Raw genomic sequence first — 23,714 nt, 5'->3', positions numbered from 1 at the left:
CAACATGCTCTATAAATGAAGACAATTTTTCTTGATGATATTTAACAATTTAAACTAAAGTTTATGAATCAAGTTACAAGTACATGCAGTTGAGCACAATTTAAATACTCCAGTTATCATATTACTCAAGTAATACATACTACCATAAATGCTAATTTATAGTACCCAAAATTGGATAACACAGAAATCACAAATGCAAGTGCCAAGATTTCAAAAAGAATAAAGAACAAAAGATGGTAATGTTACAGTGATGTGCCCTATTATAGTGATGTATTAATTTCACGTACCAGTCTTTCTTATTCAATTCTCTGTCACTCTATCATCTGTGGTCTAAAACTAAGCCCAGTTGCGCAAAAATATTGTTAGTGATACCTTTAAACAAAGAAACAGATCTATTTCTAAGTTTTTTAATGTATCCAAGATTCTTCTTCAGAATATTAATATTTATTCCTATCTATGCCATATTCAAATTACTTAGTTATCCCTTAAGATCAGCACTAAGGATAAATTATGGCTCACTTTATTGGTTTCTGGATGTGTTATATTTTTATTTTGGAAAAGAACAGTTTTGCCATATTTTGGGTTAAAATAGGTTTGCATATGTTATTCTAAGAACCTAACCACAATTTCCTAAAAATACTACTATTCCTACAAGTAAAACTCTTATGAGTTCCAAAGAATAATTAACAAACCACCATTTGAAATAGCCCATTTGTATGACCGTTTTATGAAAGGTTTAAGCAAAATCACTGAGAACAAAATAGTAGCTATAAATGGTCTACACAGGATAATTAGGGGAGACTAAGTTAACGTAGTATTAAAATAAAAAATAACAAAAAGAATAAGGAATATATCTCAAGAAACTATAAAAGTGAAAGAATCCAATCTGAGGTCAAAGTTTAAGATAAAATATCTAAGAAAATGCAATGGGTGCACCTGGGTGGCTCGGTCAGTTAAGTGTCTACCTTTAGCTCAGGTAATGATCTCAGGGTCCTGGGATCCAGCCCATAGCTGCTCAGCGGGGACTCTGCTTCTCCCTCTCCCTTTGCCCCTCCCCCTTTTCCTGTGCATGCATGTGCACGTGCTCTCTCTCTCTCTCTTTCAAATAAATAAAATCTTTAAAAAAAAAAAGAAAAGAAAGAAAGAAAATGCTATGAATTTGCTTTCAAGTCAAGAGAGAAAGTTTTAAAAAAAGGGTACAAAGTAATACAATTTAAAGAGCAGTTACTTGTCAGTTATTTAGAGTAACTGATAAAATTTTAATGAGAACAACATGCTATCAAATTTGTGAACCCAAAAGAACAGAGATATTCTGCTGTCTCCAACTAAAGAAGGAATGATATTGGTAGCCAAGTTGTGATTCTTTTTAATATTTGGTTTTTAAACTATCCCAATAAAGCTTTATGGTTTGAATTACATTAGGCTGATATCATCATAGCTTTTCCTTTGAATCATATAACAACAATGAAGTTTTAAGAGTTACAAAGGATAATTGGGTGTAAGATTAAAAAAGGAAAAAAAGAAAACAACGGAATCACTGGAAATAATGAAGATCTCAAGTGATGATACAAGAAGAGAAAATGATCCTAACATCTTGGAGCCACCACTTCCAAACAGCATCCTCTCACACCCATTAAGATGGCTACTACCAAAAAATTTAAAAATATGGATGAATGGATGATGGTGGTCAAAAGGTACAAATTTCCAGTTATAAAATAAGTCCTAGGAATGTAATGTACAGCATGGTGAAAAGAATTAATACATATTGTATATTTTTTTAAAGTAAGCTCTTGAACTCATGACCCCAAGATCAAGAGTCAAACGCTCTATCAACTGAGCCAACCAGGTGCCCCTACTTTTTGTATATTTAAACACTGCCAAGAAAGTAGATCTTAACTTACCAAACTCCACACTCAAAAAACAAATAATCCAGTCATGAAATGGGCGAAGACACGAACAGACATTTCTCCAAAGAAGACATACAAATGGCCAACAGACACATGAAAAAATGCTCAACACTACTCGGTCAGAGAAATGCAATTCAAAACCCCAATGAGATACCACCTCACACCACTCAGAATGGCTAAAATTAACCACTCAGCAAACAACAGATGTTGGTGAGGATGTGGACAAAGGAGAACCCCCTAACACTGTTGGTGGGAATGCAAAGTGATGCAGCCACTCTGGAAAACAGTATGGAGGTTCCTCAAAAAGTTAAATTTGAGCTACCCTATGACCCAGCAATTGCACTTCTAGGTATTTATCCAAAGGGTACAAACATAGTAATTCGAAGGGGCACATGCACCCCAAGGTTTATAGCAGCAATGTACACAATAGCCAAACTACGGAAAGAGCCGAGATGTCCATTGACAGATGAATGGATTAAGATGTGGAATATTACTCAGCCATCAAAAACAATGAAACCTTGTCATTTGTAATGATGTGGATGGAACTAGAGAGTATAATGCTGAATGCATTAAGTCAGTCAGAGAAAGACAAATACCATATGATTTCACTCATATGTGGAATTTAAGAAACAAAACAAATGAACATAAGGAAAGGGAAGGAAAAATAAAATAAGATGGAAATTGAGAAGGAGGCAAACCATAAGGTACTCTTAACTATAGGAAACAAACGGAGTTGTGAGGTGAGTGGGGGAAAGGGATAATCAGGTGATGGGCATTAAGGAGGGCACCTGATGTAATGAGCACTGGGTGTTATCTGCAACTAATGAATCACTAAACTTTACCTCTGAAACTGATGAAAAAAATATATGACATACAATTTAAAGCAATAATTTGTGAATAGTCTCAGAAAAAGAAAAGAGTAAACCTTAAAAGTTCTCATTTCAGGAAAAAAGTGTGTAACTGTGTTGTGATGGATGTCAACTAGACTTACTCTGGTGGTCATTTTGCAATATGTATAAAAACTAAATTATTACGTTGTACACCTAAAACTAACATAATGTTATAGGTCACATCTCAATGTATTTTTTTAAAGATTTTATTTACTTATTTGAGAGAGCGAAAGTGAGAGAGATCACAGAGGAAGAGGGAGAAGCAGACGCACCGCTGAGCGGAGAGCCTGACACAGGGCTCAATCCCTGGACCCTGAGCCCATGACCTGAGCCACGATACTGAATAATTCCATCTATATGAGGTATTTGGAATAATCAAAATCATGGAAACACATTGGTGGTTGCCAGATGGTGGGGTAAGGGGCAAATAGGAAGTTGTTGCTCAATGGGTATAGAGTTTCAGTTTTAAAAGAAAAAAAAGTTCTAGGGATGCCTGCCTAGATTAAGCGTCTGCTTTCGGCTCAGGTCTGATCCCAGGGTTCTGGGATCGAGTCCCACATCGGGTTCCTTGCTCAGCAGGGAGCCTGCTTCTCCTTCTCCCTCTGCCCCCTGCTCATGCTCTCCCATGCTCTCTATCTCTGACAAATAAATAAAATCTTTAAAAATAAATAAATAAAAGATAAAAAGTTCTAGAGATCTGTTACACAACAATGTCAACAGAGTTAACACTACTGAACTGTACATTTAAAAATGGTTACAAGGGTAAATCTTGGGTTTTTATCACAATTAAGAAAAAACAAGATATCTGTAAACAAAACAAAGTTAATTATAATTTTTCTAGAAGATAAAAGTAGTTATTCACAGAAATTCACTGATTTTTGCTGTCAGTAAACCAAGTATTAAATAGACTAAAATTATTCATATTTAAATATGTTATATGATCTCACCTGTAACTCTTGCGATTTACGAGCTTGTTCCTGCTTGATACTGTTAATCATACTTTCTTTCACCTCATCCAAAATAGAATATAAACTATCAAATTCTTCATCTAACTCCGAAAGTACGTTAGAAGAATTTTCCTGTTTAATAAAACAATGATTTTACTGGAGCTGTCAAACATTAGGAAACTAAAAGATACGCTTATCAAAGGAGAGAACGGATTCACAGTATAAACTACCTCAGGCTAAAATCATATAAACAACAAAATTCTAGTATTTGACATAGGCTTTAAAAACAGGTAAATCCTAGAAGTGGGCTGCTAATGCTGATAGGACTATCTCAGTTATGAGTTAAGCAGCTTTTTATGGACTAGCCCATATTCTTTTCACCTTTTAGAACACTGTTTCCACAGGACAATGTGAAAGGTTGTTTTAAGGTTGCCAACTTGTCCAGACTTTCAGGTTCCAAGGCAGACCCTAAGCCAGTGGTTCTCAACCTTTGTTGTGCATCAGAATCACTGATGATGCATTTTAATAAAATATTCCAGGGATTTTGATCCCATAACTGAAGAACAGTTTGCACATATAGGGACGGGGCTAACTTTGTGTAAATCTTAAAATCTTTCAGGTTGTCTAAAACAGTGCATTTACATAAGATATACAGAACTTAAAAGACCAAGTAATTCCTTACTAGACCTAAAAGATACATCAAACATTGAATTTTAGTGCACCAAGGAACCTCAGAAGTCATCTGACTAGAATTTGTAGTCAAACTCCTAAATTTTAGGAATTAAAATACAGAAAAGTGACTTGCCCAAAGCCACACAACTAGTTACTAGAGGCAGAATCAATAAAGCATTTCAAGCCTGCTGACTTCCCAGAGTTCCTCACTGCCTCAATTAAGCAAGCTGCTGCTATTTCAACAATAACTTAAAATATCTGTGAAATCTCTAGATAAGCAATATCCACACTTACAGCACTTAAAAGACAGAAGAAATTATGTTAGGCATTTTTTGACTTAGATGAATCACTCAATTAAGAGAACTGGCACTGGTTAAGAGAACTAATACATACAATTTACTGTAATAACATAAACCAAACTTTTGCTTATAATTTTTATAAAAACCAGAAATCACCTCACTGGAGTCTTACCAAAAGTGGTGTTAATCATTTTACTGATTTATGGTGATAGAGAACAAGCTGTGGCAAAACAAATGTGCAGTCCAGTAGGCAAAGTACCAAAGTCAAATCTCACATTAACCACTTAGTAACAGTGTGACCTTGGACAAGCCACTTAAATTCCTGGACCTCAGTTTACTCATCTGTAAAAAGAGAACAGACTACTCCTCAATAACCAATAGGCACATCCTTACAGTCTCTTGCCTACTACCTCTTATGCTCCCATCTCCAGTGACAAGAATGTAGTTAAATTCCTCCTCTATTTTTTTTCTGGATTCTAAGGTAGAGTACTAATAATTTATTAATCAGAAAAATAGTTTGGGCCAGCTCATGGTCTCTTTTTCCAGATGTCAAATGTGATGACTCTCTTACATACAGATCAAGAGCTTTAGGACAACTAGCTTTGCTTATTTAAAGAAAGTGGATTCATGGATTCACCAAATTTTCCAGTAAAATAGTTTGAGAAAGACAGTTAAAGTGATGAAGATCTTAATCAACTAACTTTAATTACAACAAATTCAGAAATAAAGGTAATACAAGGACCATAAGGTTTACAGGCCAACACTCAGGCAATAACCTAGGTTCAAACAAAAACCACAGGAAAGGATTTACTGTCTACAAGTGTCCTATAGATCTTCTGTTTATTTCACCAAAAAATGACTATTAAATTTGTTAAGGCATATTCATCAACATTTCATTGCATACAGTATGGATGATCTGCCCAAACCTGGGACCATTTCCTTAAGTATTCCTCTTTCTCATTAGACACTTTATTTTTTACTTTTATTTTTTACTTTCTTCCAGTTCTACAAGCAGACCTCTTACCATCCACATTTACCTTCCGCTATTTATTATAAAAGAAATGGTTAGCTTCCCAGTACTCTGAAAAAATATAATTTGCTCTTAATTGGAATTACAAAAGACAAATCTATAATGGAAAGGGTCAAAAGTCAGCACTAAAACATTCCCTACCAACTACTATTGCAGAGTTTTCTTCTTCCCTTACTATTTGATCTTTCCATTGACAATGTAGAAATAGTAAGGAAAACACTTTTATTTATCTGCCATTTTAAAAACCTTACTCTTGGGTCACCTGGGTGGCTCAGTTGGTTAAGTGTCTGCCTTCAGCTCAGGTCATGATCCCGGGGTCCTGGGATCAAGCCCCACGTGGGACTCCCTTCTCAGCCAGGAGTCTGCTTTTCCCACTCCCTCTGTCCCTCCCCTTCACTTGTGCGCTCTCTCTCTCAAATAAATACATAAAATCTTAAAAAAAAAAAAAAAAAACACATATGGGGCGCCTGGGTGGCACAGCAGTTGAGCGTCTGCCTTCAGCTCAGGGCGTGATCCGGGCCTTATGGGATCGAGCCCCACGCCTTATGGGATCGAGCCCCACATCGGGCTCCTCCGCTATGAGCCTGCTTCTTCCTCTCCCACTCCCCCTGCTTGTGTTCCCTCTCTCGCTGGCTGTCTCTATCTGTCAAATAAATAAATAAAATCTTTAAAAAAAATGCATTTTTAAAAAATTAATTAATTAATAAAAACCTTACTCTTACCTCCTTTAATTTATAATCTAGAGTTGATGTAGTATATTTATACTTCTGATTTGACCCAACTATCATTGTGACATATTACACAAACATTTTTAAAAAGATTCATACCTGAACTCCTTTTAGTGTTTGATTTAGTGTATCAATAAAGTTCTGAATTTCATCATTTTTATTTGCCAGGGTTGAAATGATCCTTTGTAGAGCTTCCTAGGATTAAAACAAGAAAAACACTTACCATCATGATATTTTAATAAGAGAATTATTAACCATAACAATTCTCTAAATAAACCAAATATTATATAGGAGTAGAAATGTAAAGCTTCTCATTGTTAATTTCCAAAGGTCTATCATTACAAAAGATGAGATATGTATTTGTGCTGTTTTACAACCTCTTATTCCTCGTGTACAATTTAATCACCACCATACCTTTCATACTGAAGATGATCAATATTATTAATACCAATAGTAGTACTATTTTAGGTCATAGGGCCAGGGCTAAGGAATAAAACCAAATCCTTAAATGCTGCAAAAACAAATGAAACTTTCTAATACAATGTTAGGATATGAGGAAGAAAAAGAGGCAGTAAAAGTTGACATTTTATTTATTTATAAAAATCAAAAGCATTTTGGAAATATGAAAGTAGATAATAAATTTGTAGCTAAAATTACAAAATTCATTGCAATATTTACAGATGCTGGAAAACCATAATGAGTAATTTAAGTAATTTTAGTAGCAAATACCTCAGACTTTTTGATAGTTTCCTATTTAAATAAAACACTTAGTTATTTAATCTTCTCAAACTCTCCAGTTCAGTGCTGTACAATAAAATTTTCTGCTATGATGGACATGTCCTATACACAGGCTGTCCAAAATGGTAGTCAATAACTATATGAAGCTAATGAGCTCTTGAAATGTAGAGAGAACAACTGAGGAACTGAGTTTATTGTTTTTTAACTTTAATTATTTTCACTTTTTATAGCCACATGTGACAAGTACTGTCATACTGGACAGCACAGGTCTAGTTGTTCAGTGACTCTTCATGGGTAGTAATAGCAAAATCCATACAAGATATTTGTATTCTCGGTAAAAATCAAATGTAAGTACTTCTAGTCTATAATTTTCCCAGAAGCACAAGCCTTGTTTCTGTAAGTGCCTACAAGTGTAAATATTTTAATAATGTCCTATAAGACCTTGTGATAAAGGTTCTCCTCGAAATATAATTGGATTATCAATAAAGGGCTATATAAAAAGAGCTCAGGAAATAAACTGATAAAGGGAAAATATTTTAATAAATGTTCATAAGGCATTATAGTAGTAAAAAATTAAAAATCATCACAACAGTTCTCATTTAATTCTCACAAGAATCCCTGGAGATAAGGAAGTATCATCATCATCCCTGAGGCTGCCTAGGGCTCTCTAATATATTCACTTACCTATACTATTTCTTCCCATTCTCACCACTGGTAATATTTTAGTATAATAATACAATGAAATTATGCTATGAAAGAAGATCAACACCAAGAGTTAGCTGTTTATCCTGTTGGTGTTCCTCCCAGAAATAGGTGACCAAGATTTGAATACAAAGACAACCAGCAGAGGGGCAGAATGAAGCCAGGACTTGGGGCAGGAGTGGGCACAGTGGTAGGGGCAAGAATGGTAGTTACAGAGACATAGAAAAGGAGAGCAGAGGACTTAAGAGGCTTCTAGTTATTTATCCAAGATAGATTCTATATATATTGAAAACCACAAAGGAAGAGTAAAAATGGTTCTGCACAATAATTGGACTGTGTAGAGTAAGCTTCAATTAAGACTGGGCTCTTTCTGGGACACTGGGTGGCTCAGTCAGTTGAGCATCTGACTCTAGATTTCAGCTCAGATCATGATCTTGGGGTCGTGAGATCGAGCCCCAGGTGAGGCTCAGCAGAAGTTGCTTGGGACTCTCTCTGCCTCCCACTCTTGCTCTTATTGCTTGCTCGCTCTCTATCTCTCTCAAATAAATAAACAAATCTTTAAAAAACAAAAGAATAGAAAAAAGAGACTGGGCTCTTTTTGGTAAATGGACTATAGTTGCCTCCCCTTTTATCCCTCCTAATGGCAAGGCCACATCCATACGGTACAGAGGAGAAAACAGTAGTAACTGCTGGGAAGGTAAAAATTATGCTCAGTCTGTCTCCAAAATCCATGCTGTTTACCTCTTTAGAATATTGCCTCTAAGTCTAACCAATTTGCCCATCATAAGAAATATCCATACAATAAATTATATATTCTTTTAAAATTTTGGTTTGCTAAGACTCTTCGTGACATATAAAACTGTTAGAATTTCCATAATAGAGAATCACTGCTTGAGGTTAAGCTTTGTCCAGTGCTACGCATACTCGTGAACTTCAAGCTAAAAATGAAGTCTTCTAGGAGAGACTTTATCCCATGATAAGGTGGAGTTAGGACCAATGAATTCAACCCAATAACTAAATTTCAATCACAAGTATATATGTGAGTTCAATAAACATTGAAACAAATTGCACAAAAAAAAACTGTGAAGCATTGGTATATAAAAAAGGCACAACTAGTTCAGAGACAAAACAAAACAAATCCAAAAAAAAAACCACCCTAGTACAAAACAGCTTTCCACTTTTATTTTTTGTCTAAATTTAGTAGCAAACTCTGTATTTGGGGAATTCTGCAGCAAAAATTCTTTGGAGATAGCTGAAGCCTATTTGTCCCAGCTGGGTAACCTCTAAGCTCCAAACATTTTAATGAGAAGCCTCCTACCATTTTAAAGCTCCCTGCTATTTACTGGGTATAGTCAAAAACATCTAAATGCTCTAATTTTTATTAAGTTTTCAAGCTAAATCCCTTATACTTTTAAGAGTTACCTACCTACTGGGGGTCCCTGGGCGGCTCAGTGAGTTAAGTGTCTGCCTTCAGCTCAGGTCATGATCCCAGGGGCCTGGGATCAAGTACCTGGGCAGGCTCCTTGCTCAGTGGGGAGTCTTCTTCTCCCTCTGCCCCTCCCCTCACTCATTTTCTCTCTGTGTCAAATAAATAAAATCTTAAAAAAAAAAAAAGTTACCCACTTGAAGTTATCAGACTCTGCTCTCACAGTAATGCTAGAGGGAAGAATACAGTCTTTACCAACTGCAACATTCAACAGAAATATAGTAAAGGCCAAACAGTAACCACATCAAAAAAGTATGACAAGTGAAGTTAATTTTAATATTTTACTTAACCCAACTGATCCAAAATATTATTTCAACATGTAATCAAAATTTAACAATTACCAAATTCCTTCTTTCCTTCCATTTTGGTAGTAGGTCTTCAAAATTTGATGTGTATTTTACACTTATGACACATCTCAATTCAAATGAGTGACATTTCCAGTGCTCAATAACCAAATGGGGCTCGAAGCTACCATACTGGACAACATAGCTTTAGAGGCCTAAACCACCCAAATAGTCCATATATTTTAGGAGTGGGGATAGGGCAGAGATCCTATATAGATCTGTTTAATTTGCAGTTAATAATAAACAAAAGCTTTCTGAATTTTTTTCTTAGAATACCAGAATTTCTATATATGTTTACCATATGCCAGATTCCTGAATTATAATAACTGTATGTGAATATAAACTAAAATGTTACAACCAAATTCCTTTACCAGAATTTCACTAATTTCTCAGTTTTTATTTATGTAAACATTACCTTTAGAAATGGAAAAGTAATATTATAATATTACCACCATTGCTTAATATTAAGCGATGCATAAGGAGCTCTCCTTTTGGGATCTCTCTACTACCACAACAAGAGAAAGATACTCTTCTCTCCTGTAAAACTTATACTGCTCATTGGTTTTGGTTAGAAAAAACTTAAACGTCCATGTCAAGGTTGGTATCTGACAAAAAAAAAGCTGCACCTGAAGACAGCTGACATATAAGTTATAGAGACTTAAAGAATCATCAGGATCCTTCGTGTATGGTACTCCATGCCTCCAAGATATAATACCCTGAGATTATAGTTAATCTTATGGTAGAGACCATAAAAAAATCTAATGGAAAAGACTACTTCCCTTTAATTCATTCAAAATTCTGCTATTACCAGAAAATGAAAAGTGACTTTTTCTTAATTTGTATTGGCCCATGAAGTGTTAATAGCAATATTTCTGGAAAGAAACCTGTGTTAAAGCTTTTGGGGTAATGGTATTATATGAATTACTTAAGGCTTTAAAAATACCATACTCCCCCAGAAAGTGGTGGGGAAGGAAAGGTCTTTAAAGGCTGATACAGTATTTCAGGGAAACATCATCTCATCTTTGAAGAGAAAATGCTTTATGGCTCACATTTTGCACTTCACTGGGAGTTCTACTACAGAATGAGGGTCTACCACGGAACACCTAAATAAAGGGCCCACATCCTGAGAAGACAGCTTACCTTACTGCCAAAGTAACAAAGACTGAAGTCTGAGATTCTCAGGGACAGAGCGGGGGCGGGGGGGGGATACTCCAATCTCTAGGTAAGGGAGAGGTTCGGGGCCTTTGCTGTAATATACACCAGTGAGATGCTACACGAATGGACAAGCCAGCTGTAGAGGGCTTTGGAGCCTCAGCATTTAAGGTGACCTGTATTTTAACAGCTACCAAATGTATTAGAAAACATGGCTGCAGTGGGGCACCTGGGTGGTTCAGTTGGTTAAGCATCTGCCTTTGGCCCAGGTAGTGATTTCAGGGTCCTGGGATAGAGCTCCACAAGGGGGCTCCCTGCTCAGCAGGAAGTCTGCTTCTTCCTCTCTCTCTCTGCCACCACCCCCCATGCTTGCTCTCTTGCATGCTCTCTCTCGCAGATAAATAAATAAAATCTTAAAAGAAAAAAAGAAAAGAAAACATGGCTGCAGAAGCAGCAATCATCCAGATGACTAAGAGTCAGAACCCAAAGCAACCAATGTGACCTTGGTAGCTAATACAGATAAAGTGCTGCCTCTACCCTAAGCTTTTCTAAGAAGAAAAAAGGGAGGTATCCTGAAAGTTCTGCAAGGATAGACTGCTGAAGGGTTCCAGAAGCTCTGAAGCCACTTGCCCTTTAATCTGGAGAGAATGAGCAAATGCCAAAGACTAATGAAGAACTCACATTTAGTATTCTCCTATAGTGGAAGTTTATCAGGAAAGGATGAGAAATAAATTATCAAGCGGACCAGGGCTTCAAACATTCTGGTCCTCACAAGAACAGGGACTGGCTAGACTAAGGGTGAAAATGGCAGGAAGACAGAAAGAACTAAGGAACTTGGAGGTGAGTAGAACTGGAAAACAAATTACAAGTAACCAAAATATTTAAGTACCACCACCAATACCAAAACTTGTAATAATTAAAGGATTAGGATTACATGAACCGAGTTCTGAAACTTAAGCCCAGCTTGTGTATGTGATATGAGGCTGAAGTTTTCTGTAGTTGGTAGGACTCGGAGAAGAGGTGTATACAGGGATAGTGTGTATGCCTAATATAAGAGGTATGCAACAGGAGGCTAGCTGAATAGGTATCAAATCCAGCATAATTTTGTTAAAGTGTTTTCTAAATATGGCAGGCAATGTGCCAGGGCAGGATAGCTACATTCAGAAACTTAGAGAACGAGACAGAAAAGAATTAAAAGATACCATAATCTTTTTGAGTTTTCTACCCCACTTTATCCTTTTAGGACTTCCACAATTAATCAACAGCTTTTATAATTAAGACACAGCAATGATAAAGAAGTTGAGGAGGAAGCACAAAGCCAAAAACCTCATTGAATGTAATGTAAGCTGTGCACAATCGGAGCACCATTGATACAGAGCCTCCCCTCTGAGCTCCAGACCATTTTCATCCAACTGCTTACTTGGAATCTCCACTTGGATGTCTCAAAAGCACTTCAGAACTCAACATGTCATAACGTCCCCCACTAAACCTGAGCCCTTCTCTAGTGTTCTATCTCTGCAAATAGTAGTACTAGCTGCAAAATCAGAAACCTAGGCCATCATCATTACATCCTCTCCTTTCATTTGTGCTCTACGTGTTATCACTAAGTCCTGTGGATTTTACCTCCTAAATAGTTCTATAATCAGTACTACTATCTTAGTACAAGTCAACATCATATCTCAACTTATACTCTTGCAAAACTTAAATGGCTTGTGATCCATTCTTTCTCGCCAATTATCAGTTCTGTATACTGCAGCTAGAAAATATGATACCATCACTCCTCCTGCTTACGAGCTGGTCTTCAATGGCTTTCCACTGGTCCTTGGAAAAAACTGAAAATCTTTAACATGACCTGTTAACATGACCTTACATAATCTGTAAAACCCTGCATGATCTTCCCACTGCCTATCTCTCCTGCTTCAACTCACACCAGATTTCCCCTTCCTTGCTGCATTCCAGCTGCAGTAGACTTATTTCTAATATGCCTTGTTTCCCACCTGGGAACCCTCATACCTATCAGTTCCTCTGCCTATAAACAATGTTCTAAAACATATACACGATGGGGCACCTGGGTGGCCCAGTTGGTTAAGCGTCTGCCTTCGGCTCAGGTTATGATCCCAGCGACCTGGGATAGAGCCCTGCATTGGGCTCCTTGCTTGACGGAGAGCCTGATTCTCCCTCTCCCTCTACTGCTCTCTCTGCTGCTTCCCCTGCTTGTGCACGCGCTCTCTCTCTGTCAAATAAATCAATCTTAAAAAAAAAAAAAAAACTGTACACACGATGTATCATTAAAAGATGTTCCATCATTAAGACAAGTTCCAGAAAGGTATTTATGGAATGAACTCACTGTGATATATAGTAGCCTCAGCTATTATCAAACCCTGATGATGAAGGAGGACGTCTGCTCTGTGAGATTCTATCAAGGATGAAAGGATGCCTACGAGGGTCTCAGATTTCAACTCAGACCTCAAGTCTCCCATTACCTTCCAATATAATTATATTTTGCAAGACTTCAGGTGGCCATGACTAAAAGTTCTAGGTGATACAGGTCTGAAGATACACTTTGCCCAATACCAATTCTGCTGGATCACAGTAAAACATATAGGACATACATCTCCAAAGGAAGGTGTACAGGCAATCTCAGCCATTATCCTTTGGTCAAGAACCACAGTTACCAGGATCTCAAAAATAAAACTAGTTTATCAGGATTAAGTCTGTCAATTACTTGACTAGGGAAATAGGCTAAGGTTAAGTGCCATGCTAAGAAAAACAAAAAAAGTAAGGGGGGGTTATACACCCCAGCCAAGCACAACTGCAATCATTCCCATGGAATGGATCAAAAATCTAGGATGCTGGGATGTACAAGGCATGAAGTACCCTCTTCAAAGGAGCATAGCTTAATATTATGCTTATAGTCACAATAAATCATGTGAAGTAAAAGCACAATAGTCTCTGAGCAAAATAATAAATAACACTTTTATACTCTTAAGTGCCAAGCACCATTTTAAGCTCTTTACATATATTAATTCATGTAATCCTCTCAAGAATCCTATGAAGTAGGACACTATTATTATCCCCATTTTCTGATTCGGAAGTAGAGGTACAGAGAGGTTAAATGATAGTTTGCCCATGATCTCGGTGCTAAAATGTGCCAGCCTGGATTCTAAGTAAGGCAGTCTGACTCCTGAGTTTGTGCTCTTAATTATTACACTGTACTACCTGAAAATAAAGATCAGAGGTACATGAGAAGAATATCTAAGGGCACCAAAAAGACTAAGATTTTTACTTCAAGACTGTAAAAACTAGAGCTGATCAACAGTCTGTAACCTGTACCACGCTGCCAGGTACAAGCGCAACAAAAACAGCTATTCTTAATGCAGGTATATCATCTTGTAAGTGTGAGAACATGATGACTTTCAACATTTGAAATGGCATGGTTCTACTGGTCTTAGCTTAATATATGTGAAGATGGCAAATTCAAATGTTGAGTCTTAATTCTGCTGCATCCAACAAAAAACTGCCAACTTGGGTTACTTTCTTGAAAACCATCCAGTGCAACCAGCCCCTGAAATTATGGTGCAGAAACTTCTTATTCTTAGACCCAGTGGCAGAAAACCATTATACCCAGGTTTATATGCTAGTCTGAATCTGAGGACCTCAATGACCACGTAGTCATAATTAGAGAAACATTTTGATATATGTGTTTCCCACCAGCATCTACTCACACCAACAGAAGATTTGATTCACATTCTACATTAGTATTCCAGGACGCTGAAATACAGAAATCTAGAATCACTGCAAATATCACTAGTCAATCTACAATTTAAGAGGGTCAATCTGTTTTTATGGTCATTTCAGTAGTATTCACTAAGCACCTTCTATGTGCCAGGAACCATGCTAAACTGTCAACATGAAGTATCTTTTTAATCATCACAACAGATTTTTAAAAAGTAGTATCCGTCTTTGCATTTTATGGTTGAAGAAAAGGAAGGTTAGAGAAGTTAAGAAATTTTCTTAGTTCACACAGCTATCAAGTGGCAGTCACAATTCAAATCCAGGAAGCTGCCTGTACTTTTATACTACCCTAGGCGGCTTACACTGCCGTGGAGTGTACAAAACAAGCATAGGGTTCCTGCAATCAGAGCAAAGGGATCAATGAAACCAGGATAGAGCATTTCTGGAAAATATCCTAATGCCACCAGGAATGATGCCACTTGCATCACACCACACCATAGACTTCTCCTTTGAATTAGGTAACAGGAGTTAAAATCTAGAAAGCTCTATCCAGCTGATAAGCTAGACAACCAGAATCTCACCAGCTCACCATAGCTCTGGCAACACAAATAAGAGTATTTGCTCAGATGTTATGTGAAGAGCTGAAAAAGAATTATATATTGCTGAGGAATTCAGGAATCTGATCATCATAAATAGCTAGCAGGTAGAAAGCCATGCCCTCTCTTAACAGTGAAACAGTTAGGAACACTACCTATTTACAGAGGCAACTGAGGTGATCCACAGAAAAAAAAACTAATAAAAGACCTGGTAGGGAATTCTGCCTTTCAACCCTGAGCCCTGCTGTAAGACAACAGGACAGAAGAGGTACTCTCCCACCTAGGATTTGAGGAAATACAAGTGACAAGCTAAAGAAGCCTCATCCACACACAGTGACCTTTGAATTGGTTGTTCCAGTCAGTGAAGTCTAGGAAGCTCATATTCAGCCAAAGAAACCAGAGGTCCCATCATCCAACTGAGAGAGGTACAATGGGAATGAAGATAGGGGCGCACTCAGGTTCTGCTGGTGGCAGTATAAACAGCCCTTCTGAAGGGCAACTTGGCAGTACATACCAAAAGATTTTTAAAAGTTTAGGCACGTCGACTCAATAATTCCATTTCTACTAAATTTATTCTAAGTAAATAATTAAAGGTAGAGGTAGACTTGGCTATAGATGTTCATCTCAGTGTTATTTATAAGACTAGAAGGTTGGGACCAACATAAATATACAACAAAGAGTACTGATTAAAAATCAAGGAATACATCCATACAAAAGAATCCTTAATTAAGTGTAGAATAATATTAACATGATAAAAGATTTATAATACATTAAGTGAAAGACAAACTATAAAGCAGTATTACCGTAGCATGATACCATAGTCTTTTTAAGTTTCTACATACATAAAAAAACTGGAATGTAATACATACAAATGTTAAAACAGGTTATCTCTGGGTGGCAGGATTATGGGTGATTTTCATTTTATTTTCATTTGTCTATATTTCCTATTTTCCTACAATAAGCTTGTATTACTTATATTTATCATGTAACAAAAGTACACAGGCTGGCTGTGCTAACACATTGTTATCAATAAGCTCAAAATATAATTAGCTATCAATCAACAAGTATCAATAACTAAGACCAGATTCTATCAGAACCTTGTGGCTGGAAAGAGTGCCAACTGAGAATGTAAAACATACAAAAAGAAAGCTGGACATAAAATCTATCATCTTTAAAATACTATCTACCCTAGATTGGAGTGGATTATCTATCACCATGGCAAACATTCAGTATGTTTACTGCATGAATAATCCTGTTTACACTCAGCCAGGCATTGCAAAGAAGCACAGTGTTCAAATTAAAATTAAAATTAAAGAAGGAAGGAAGAGAAGGAAAAATCTGCTTCACCATCAATGCCTGAACTGCCTGGGTTGGAACTGCACCAATGTGCTTATGAATGGATTTTTTGCAGTTCAGTATTGTAAATATATTTTCCCTTATAACTTTCTTAACATTTTCTTTTCTCTAGCTTACTTTATTGTAAGAATACAGCATACGATGAGAGACTATGGACTCTGAAAAACGAACTGAGGGCTTCAGAGGAGAGGAGGGTGGGGGAATGGGATAGGCTGGTGATGGGTAGTAAGGAGGGCACGTATTGCATGGTGCACTGGGTGTTATACACAACTAATGAATCATCAAACTTTACATCAAAAACCAGGGATGTACTGTATGGTGACTAACATAATAAAAATATTATTATGAAAAAAAAAAGAATACAGCATACGATACATATACAGAATGTATGCCAGATGACTACTTACGTTATCCATACACTTTCAGGTTACTATTTCAGTCAACAGTAGGCTATTATTAGTTAAGTTTTGGGGGAGTCAAAGCCTATTTTCAACTGCGTCGAGGGCATGTCAGCACCCCTAACCCCTGTGTTGTTTAAGGGTCAACTGTTATTTCCAATTTTTTAAAACTGCCAAGTTCAGTAAAAAATGAACATATCTGTATTTAAATATAGTGATCAAGAGTATGTGAGTATGGTTCTTTGAAGAGGGTACCTCATCCCTGTACATCCCAGATTACTTTGTTCCATTCCATGAGAATGACTGCAGTTGCATTTGGGTAGGGTTTTTAAAAACTCCATTTATACTTTCCTGTTCACAGCTCTACTTTAGAAAGCTAAGACCCTCCTTCAAAAAAGAAAAAGAGCTGGAGAGAGGGGATATGGATACACATACACACACACACACACGCACGCACACACAAAGAAAAATAATGATTTTATCAAGGCATCAAGACAGCCAAATTCCAGGGTTTTATATAAATCATGTTCTATACGTTCTATCAACTATTTTCACTAGATTTAATTAGCTTCTTTGAAAAAAAAAAAAACTATAGGGGTGCCTGGGTGGCTCAGTCGGTTAAACATTTTCCTTCAGTTCAGGTCCTGATCCCAGGGTCCTGGGATTCCAAGGTCTGGCTCCCTTCTCAGCAGGGGCTCTGCTTCTCCCTCTCCCACTGCCTCCCCCGCCTCGCTCCTGTGTGCAGACCCGTGCTCTCTCTCCATCACTTGCTCTCTCTCAAAGAAATAAGTAAAATCTTAAAAAAAAAAAAACCACGATAGGGATTTGTTTCTATTAACATCTTAAATTTTAATTAATCATATCACCATTAAAGACAAAGGATTCAGAAAAGAAGGGTGGTAATAAAAAAAGCTCGGGCTGTGAAGAAAGACTGGGCTTGAATGCAGACCATCACTTGCTAGCTGCGCAACCCTGAACAAGTCAGTTAGCCTCTGAGTTTGGTTTTCTGTATAGATGTGCAACAGGAATAAGAGCTATCATGAGAGTTTAAAGCAATCTAACACAATACTGGATGCAGAACAATACTCAAATTCCTTTTCCTTTCTTTTCCTCAGGGAATATATTTGGTTTTGACTGAGAAGAGGAAATAATTTTGGAACATGAAAATGTTTGGTTGTCTGGATATGGTGGAGGTCTCTGAATTGCTAAGGTACAATATGAAGGAAAAGAAGAGCAAATAGCAGGGTAGAGGAGGAAACTGGGATAAGGAAGCCACGTGTAGACAGCTACTTGCTAAGCCTGTCATGCTTTAAAACCCGCCCTATTCAGTTCAATCTCCCCAATCTACATTTGTCTGGTCTTGCATAGTCAACCCTCACCTGTCACTACCACTTTCCAAGTGGAAAGTAAAGAACATGCAGGGAAAAGTGGGGGAAACCAAACAATTTACAATGTATACTCCTGGCAACATCCTTCCTCTGGGCTCCCCCTTCCTCTCCACCTTTATTATTATTCCTACACCATGTACCTTTCCTAGAAACAGCAACCCCAACAAATACAAACGATCTCCTGTGCAAAACCTTAAACTATCAAATTCTAAGGGCCAAGATTCTAGAAAGGTGTAAATGTCTTTTGCTTCACTGGTTTCTTTGAACATACGCATTTAATCAGGTACAGAAACCTTTAGGATTTTATCTTAAAACCACTTAAGGACATAATCAAAAGGTTTGAGTATCAAACAAAGCCACCTATCCATAACACATCCTGGTCGCAAAAGTGTCCCAGAAACTCGATATAAACAAAATCCTTCTGTTTATTTCTAGGAGATAATACTGTGGTTTTCTGTATCCAACAGTATGCCTTACATACCCAAGGCAATTATGTTTTCTTCCTCTACTCAAACAGAGCATCTGTTGCTAACACAACACTGAAGTCCAAGTTATTTTCACAGACAAAAAAGCAGCTGGTCAAGCTAATCCATCTGCTGACTAGCCACCATCAAGCTTCTGTAAGACTGTCCAGTTAACTTAACCCCTATTGTCAGATTGCATGAGTCAGAACTCCCAATCCTCTTTCAATTAGGATTTAACAACTCTTCTTTGACACCACCATTTGAAATCACTTATTACAGATATAAAAATAGAAAACATATTTTAAAACTTAAGGACAAAGGTTAAAAATTGTAGATTGGATTAGAAAAATAGTTATACAAATTATCAACAAAAGGAGAAAGTTATTTTGAAGTTGGGATTATGATATTCATAATAATACCAGCAGTACTTAATGTGTGCTAGGCACCAAGGATTTTAAAAATTAACATGATCCTCACAATAACCCTTTGAGGTAAGTAAAATTGTTATCTCTATTCTATAGATGAGAAAATAGAGACACACAGCAAATTACCCAAGCTCACTCAGCTCATAGTTGGTAGCTGAGACTGGAGACCTGGCTCCAAAGTCATCCTCTTAATAATTTAAAGCCCAAATCCCAATGCTTTACTAACAGGTATATATTCAAGCTGTCCTCACCATTTGCCACTGCAGTACCTTACCATTTTCCTTACGATGACTAAAGTACATTCCTGATACTATTTTCATTATAACATTTTATTTTATTTTTATTTTATCTATTTATTTGAGAGAGAGAGTGTGTGTGAGAGACAGCATGAGAGACAGCAAAAGCACAAGCAGTGGGGAGGGGTAGAGGGAGAAGCAGACTCTCCAGTTGAGCAGGGAGCCGGATGCGGGACTTAATCCCAGGACCCTGGGATCATGACCTGAGCTTCACTGACTGAGCCACCCAGGCGCTTGTCATTGTAACATTTTATAACAGGGAAGAAGAATCATGCCAGGGGTGTACTACTTACTTAAAGAGAAATAAATACACAGTCCATTATTAGTTCAGGTATATAATTGATTCTGCAGTAATTCATGAGAAAAAGATGCTCAAATTCACAGCAATAAATTGGTTATAAGCATTAACACCAGATACTCATTTTAAGTTATAAAAGAAAATAGTTTTTTTATTAGAAATATTATTTGATACCAACAAATGAAATGAAATTCAGCACATTTTCTAACACTGAGAAGTTGATTTTCAAAGTTATCACAAAGAACACCTACTTCTTTGCTACCTCTGGAGAAACTGCTCGTGGTACTTGTAGCTACTCAAAAACACCGTTTGGAATGAGACCAAATAAGTTCAACCTTGCAGGAGCCACAACTTCCAACTTTTGAGTCCTTACTGAAGTGAGGGATAATGCATGCCCCAGCAAAATAAGATGATCCATGTTAAAATACTCTTTAAAATTGTATTTTATACCACAGAGTATTTTAGTACTTTGTAAACTTTAAAACACTTTGTTTTCATAATGAATTATTTTACCTGATTTTTACAGTAACTCTATAAAATATTCTACTTCCACTGCATAAACAAGAACTAGATTAATCATACTTAAGTGATTTGCTCCATATCACAGAGCCAGTAAACAGCAGCATGGAACACAAGTCTCTGCCCTTCCATTTGCCCTGAACTAACATCCATTCAGCTATCATATGACTTTTACCTAAAAAGTTAAATAAGCTGTGAAATGTTTAACAAATTTAGGCAGAGATGTTTTAAACATATATATATTCAAAATACACAAAATGTAATTTTTTTACATATGTCCAATAGTCATGGAAATGAAAACTGAGTATACCCAATTGGGTTTCAAGATGTACCCATACAATTAAATCAAATGCATTTTAATAAAATACTATAATAGTCAACGCTTAAAACGTCACTACACGATTTTCCCGTGCCCCCGTGCTCCTTGAGGAGGTGAATCCGAGCAAAATTAAAGAAAACGTTGTTCTAATAAGTTTTTCCAGTGCTTTCCATCTAATAATAGAAAAGAATGGCCTCTTGGATAGATATGCCCTTGTTTTTCCCTGCTACATTATTAACACTTGTGTTCGCCTCCTACACTATACTATACTATACTATACTATACTTCAATTACTATCAACTAACAAAGAGAACAAGGTGGTTGATTTCTATACAGGGATTATGATTCAATATTAATAAGTAATTGTATTCAAAACATTGGCTATGTTCTCGAAACATTTTTTTTTTCTTAATTGAAATTACTAGTTCTGTATATCCTCTCCTTAACTTGTTCGGAAAGTATACAACAGGCCACAACAACCATTAAGGTAACTGTGACTAGCAATAAGCTGGTCGAAGAGGGTGGGACTACTAACTCTCTTCTCCCAGTGCAACTAGCACTAAACACCAAGACCGCTTCCGAACTGGTCACGAGGCGGGTGGGAGCGGGGGGCGCGGTACTAAGGAGATTTGGTTCCTGCCCTAAAGCAGTGTGTATTGTGCCAAGAAAGAAGGCTGAGTCGAGGAAGGAGCATCGGCTTCGGCGTCAGCAGGTAGACCCCACGCGCCTCGGTTTCTGCTAAGGAGTGATAAACCCGCGCTCGCATGTGGGGAGGCTCGAGAATCAAAGGCGGGCCTAGAGCGCTGCAGAAAATGACTGAGAAATGGGGACAGCTCCCTTCTTCCCCTCAGGAGCCAGGGCCCAGGGCCAAAGGCCAGCTTGGGTCACCGGGCGCGGTCCCCGCAGCCTGGCGGGCGCCGCTTTGCTCTCACAGGGGAAGGAGGGAGGGTGGGGGGCCGGCAGCCTCGCCCTCGGCCGCCGCAGCCCAGCCTGGCCCCGCCAGCCCCGCGCGCCCACCGCGCACCCGGCCCCGGGCGCCCCGCCCACCCCACCCCCCAACCTCGGCTCCCCCGCGCCTCTTTCCACCACTTACTTTCTGGGAGTCCATGGCCAGGGACTAGGTCCGTTGGGCCCGAAACCGCGTCGAAGAATCGTGCGGCGAGGCGGACAGAAGTCGGGCACGCCAACACCGTCCCCGCGTCCACCGCTCTCCTTCACCGCCGCCTCAGCCTCAACCTCAGCCTCAGCCTGGACCGGCGCCGCCCGGCCCGGCCCCGCCCCACCGGGTCCGCGCCCAGCCCGCGCGCGCGCCCTCGTCGCGCCGCGGTTGCCAAGGTGAAAGGGCGGCCCGCAGGAGGGAGGGAGCCCGGAGCGCCCTGCGCATGCGCGCTTCCGCGGGACAGGATGGGGTGGAGGGTGTCCTGTGCTGGATGGGAGGGGCAGAAACCACGGAGCACTCGCCCCTTAGTGCCGTGGGTCCCCTGAGAGAACCTTCCCTTTTCCCGCATCCTTTTTCCTCCAGCAAGCGCTATCGCTGCAGGCCTTGGAATGGGCCACTGGGCATCCAGCAGCTGGGCCCGTGGGCAGGGCAGGGGAAAGAGAGCTCTGACCCTTGAGATAGATCAACCCCCTCTCCATCCTGCACCCGACACTCGCTGCCCAGGAGCAGCCAGGCTAGACCAAGCCCACTGTCCGGTGGAAAGGAAAGGGCTGGGGTGGAGGATGTAGTGAAGCACGGGAAAGGCCTGTAGGGACGTGGCAGAAACATGGGTAGACCGTGGAGCCTAGTAGACCTTTCCCGGAGAGCCCTCCTGGGTATCATGCTGTGATTCTGAACGAGTCACTCTCCCTGAGCCGGTTTCATCTTCCTTAAAATAAGAGCAATAATGCTGACTTTGCAGAGCGTTGTGAGGATAAAATAACGGATTTGAAGTGCGCTGTACATAATTAATGGCCAGTAAATTATAGTTGGTGGGGGGCTAGAACCTGCTCAGTCTGGCCTGAAGGCAGACTGTAGAAAGCTAGGGGGGCAGGCGTGAAAAGGTTCTTCCCCAAGCAGAAAGGCCTCATCCTCCATTTCGATGACTCTGGAGAGGCTCAGAAGAGTTCCAACTAGGCAATCACTCATGATGAATGAACAGAAGGAAAATATATATTCAGTACCTATGAGGTACTAGTTCTCTGAACTGTGAGTTCAGCAGTGACAGGGCCCTGCTCTTACCTACAGAGTTTACGGTCTAGTACGGAAGGCAGAAAAAAAAAAAAGTGTATATATATATATATATATATATATATATATATAGTAAATGTAAATATATATGTACATACACACAGTGGTTAAGGGCACTATAAAGTATATATATTTATTTATATATATGTGTGTGTGTATATATATATATGTATATATATGGCAGTTAGAGGCACTATAAAGAAAAATTACATGGGGTAAATTACATGACTCAGAGAACTGTGAGGGCTCCATTTTCCATGAGAAGGTCAGAGAAGTCCTCCACAGTGACCTGAGTGAATTGAGAGAATGAGCCATACAAAGATCTGCGGAAGAGCATTCTAGATAGAGGGAACAGCAAATACAAACGCCCCAGAGGGCATGAGCTCTATTTAAGAAACAGCATTTATGCTACAAGGCTATAGTCGTCTCTATACTGTGACTTTCATGAGGGTGGAAATTTCTTTTTCTCATATCTGTATCCCCAGCACAGGGCCTGCCATCTAGTATGCACTCAGTAAATCCTTTTTTTTTTTTACTGGACAGACATGTACAAGAAATAGGATGAAGGGCACAAAAGGGAAACAGGGACTTGGCTCAAGCTAGGTGGACAGTGCTTGAAGGCCAGGCTCCAGGGAGGGCCTATGGGCACAGTTTTGCTCCCACAGCTGAAAGGAGTAATGGCATGCAAAGAGAGATGCTCCGTCTCTTGGTATCACGGGAAAGGAGCCTCCTATCCAAGCAGTGGGCGCGGCCAAGCACCCAGCCTCTAGTGCAGGGCTGCAAGCATGAAGGCCC

The 23,714-nt window shown here is 38.8% G+C and overlaps 1 protein-coding gene across 5 annotated transcripts in view; it reads right to left on the bottom strand.

Annotated features, from left to right (window-relative positions):
* The window catches only part of FSD1L (fibronectin type III and SPRY domain containing 1 like), a 64,192-nt gene extending 42,207 nt beyond the window's left edge, over positions 1 to 21,985 (bottom strand). For 3 of the 5 annotated variants that reach the window (XM_044386764.3, XM_044386765.3, XM_026506078.4), the window contains exons 1-3: positions 21,783 to 21,985; positions 6,573 to 6,668; positions 3,745 to 3,876 (exon numbers count right to left, since the gene is read on the bottom strand). In XM_044386764.3, the coding sequence (XP_044242699.1) occupies positions 3,745 to 3,876; positions 6,573 to 6,668; positions 21,783 to 21,797 (243 nt within the window). In that variant the 5' untranslated portion in view covers positions 21,798 to 21,985. Of the gene's footprint in view, positions 1 to 3,744; positions 3,877 to 6,572; positions 6,669 to 9,339; positions 9,492 to 21,782 lie in introns of all 5 variants that reach the window. The other 2 variants (XM_057313639.1, XM_044386766.3) reach the window with 2 other exon arrangements.
* Positions 21,986 to 23,714: the final 1,729 nt, after the last annotated feature.

Source organism: Ursus arctos, unplaced genomic scaffold (assembly GCF_023065955.2).
Source record: "Ursus arctos isolate Adak ecotype North America unplaced genomic scaffold, UrsArc2.0 scaffold_18, whole genome shotgun sequence".
Taxonomy (NCBI): domain Eukaryota; kingdom Metazoa; phylum Chordata; class Mammalia; order Carnivora; family Ursidae; genus Ursus; species Ursus arctos.
The sequence above is the reverse complement of the archived record's forward strand: the minus strand, read 5'-3'. Positions and strand labels throughout refer to the sequence as shown.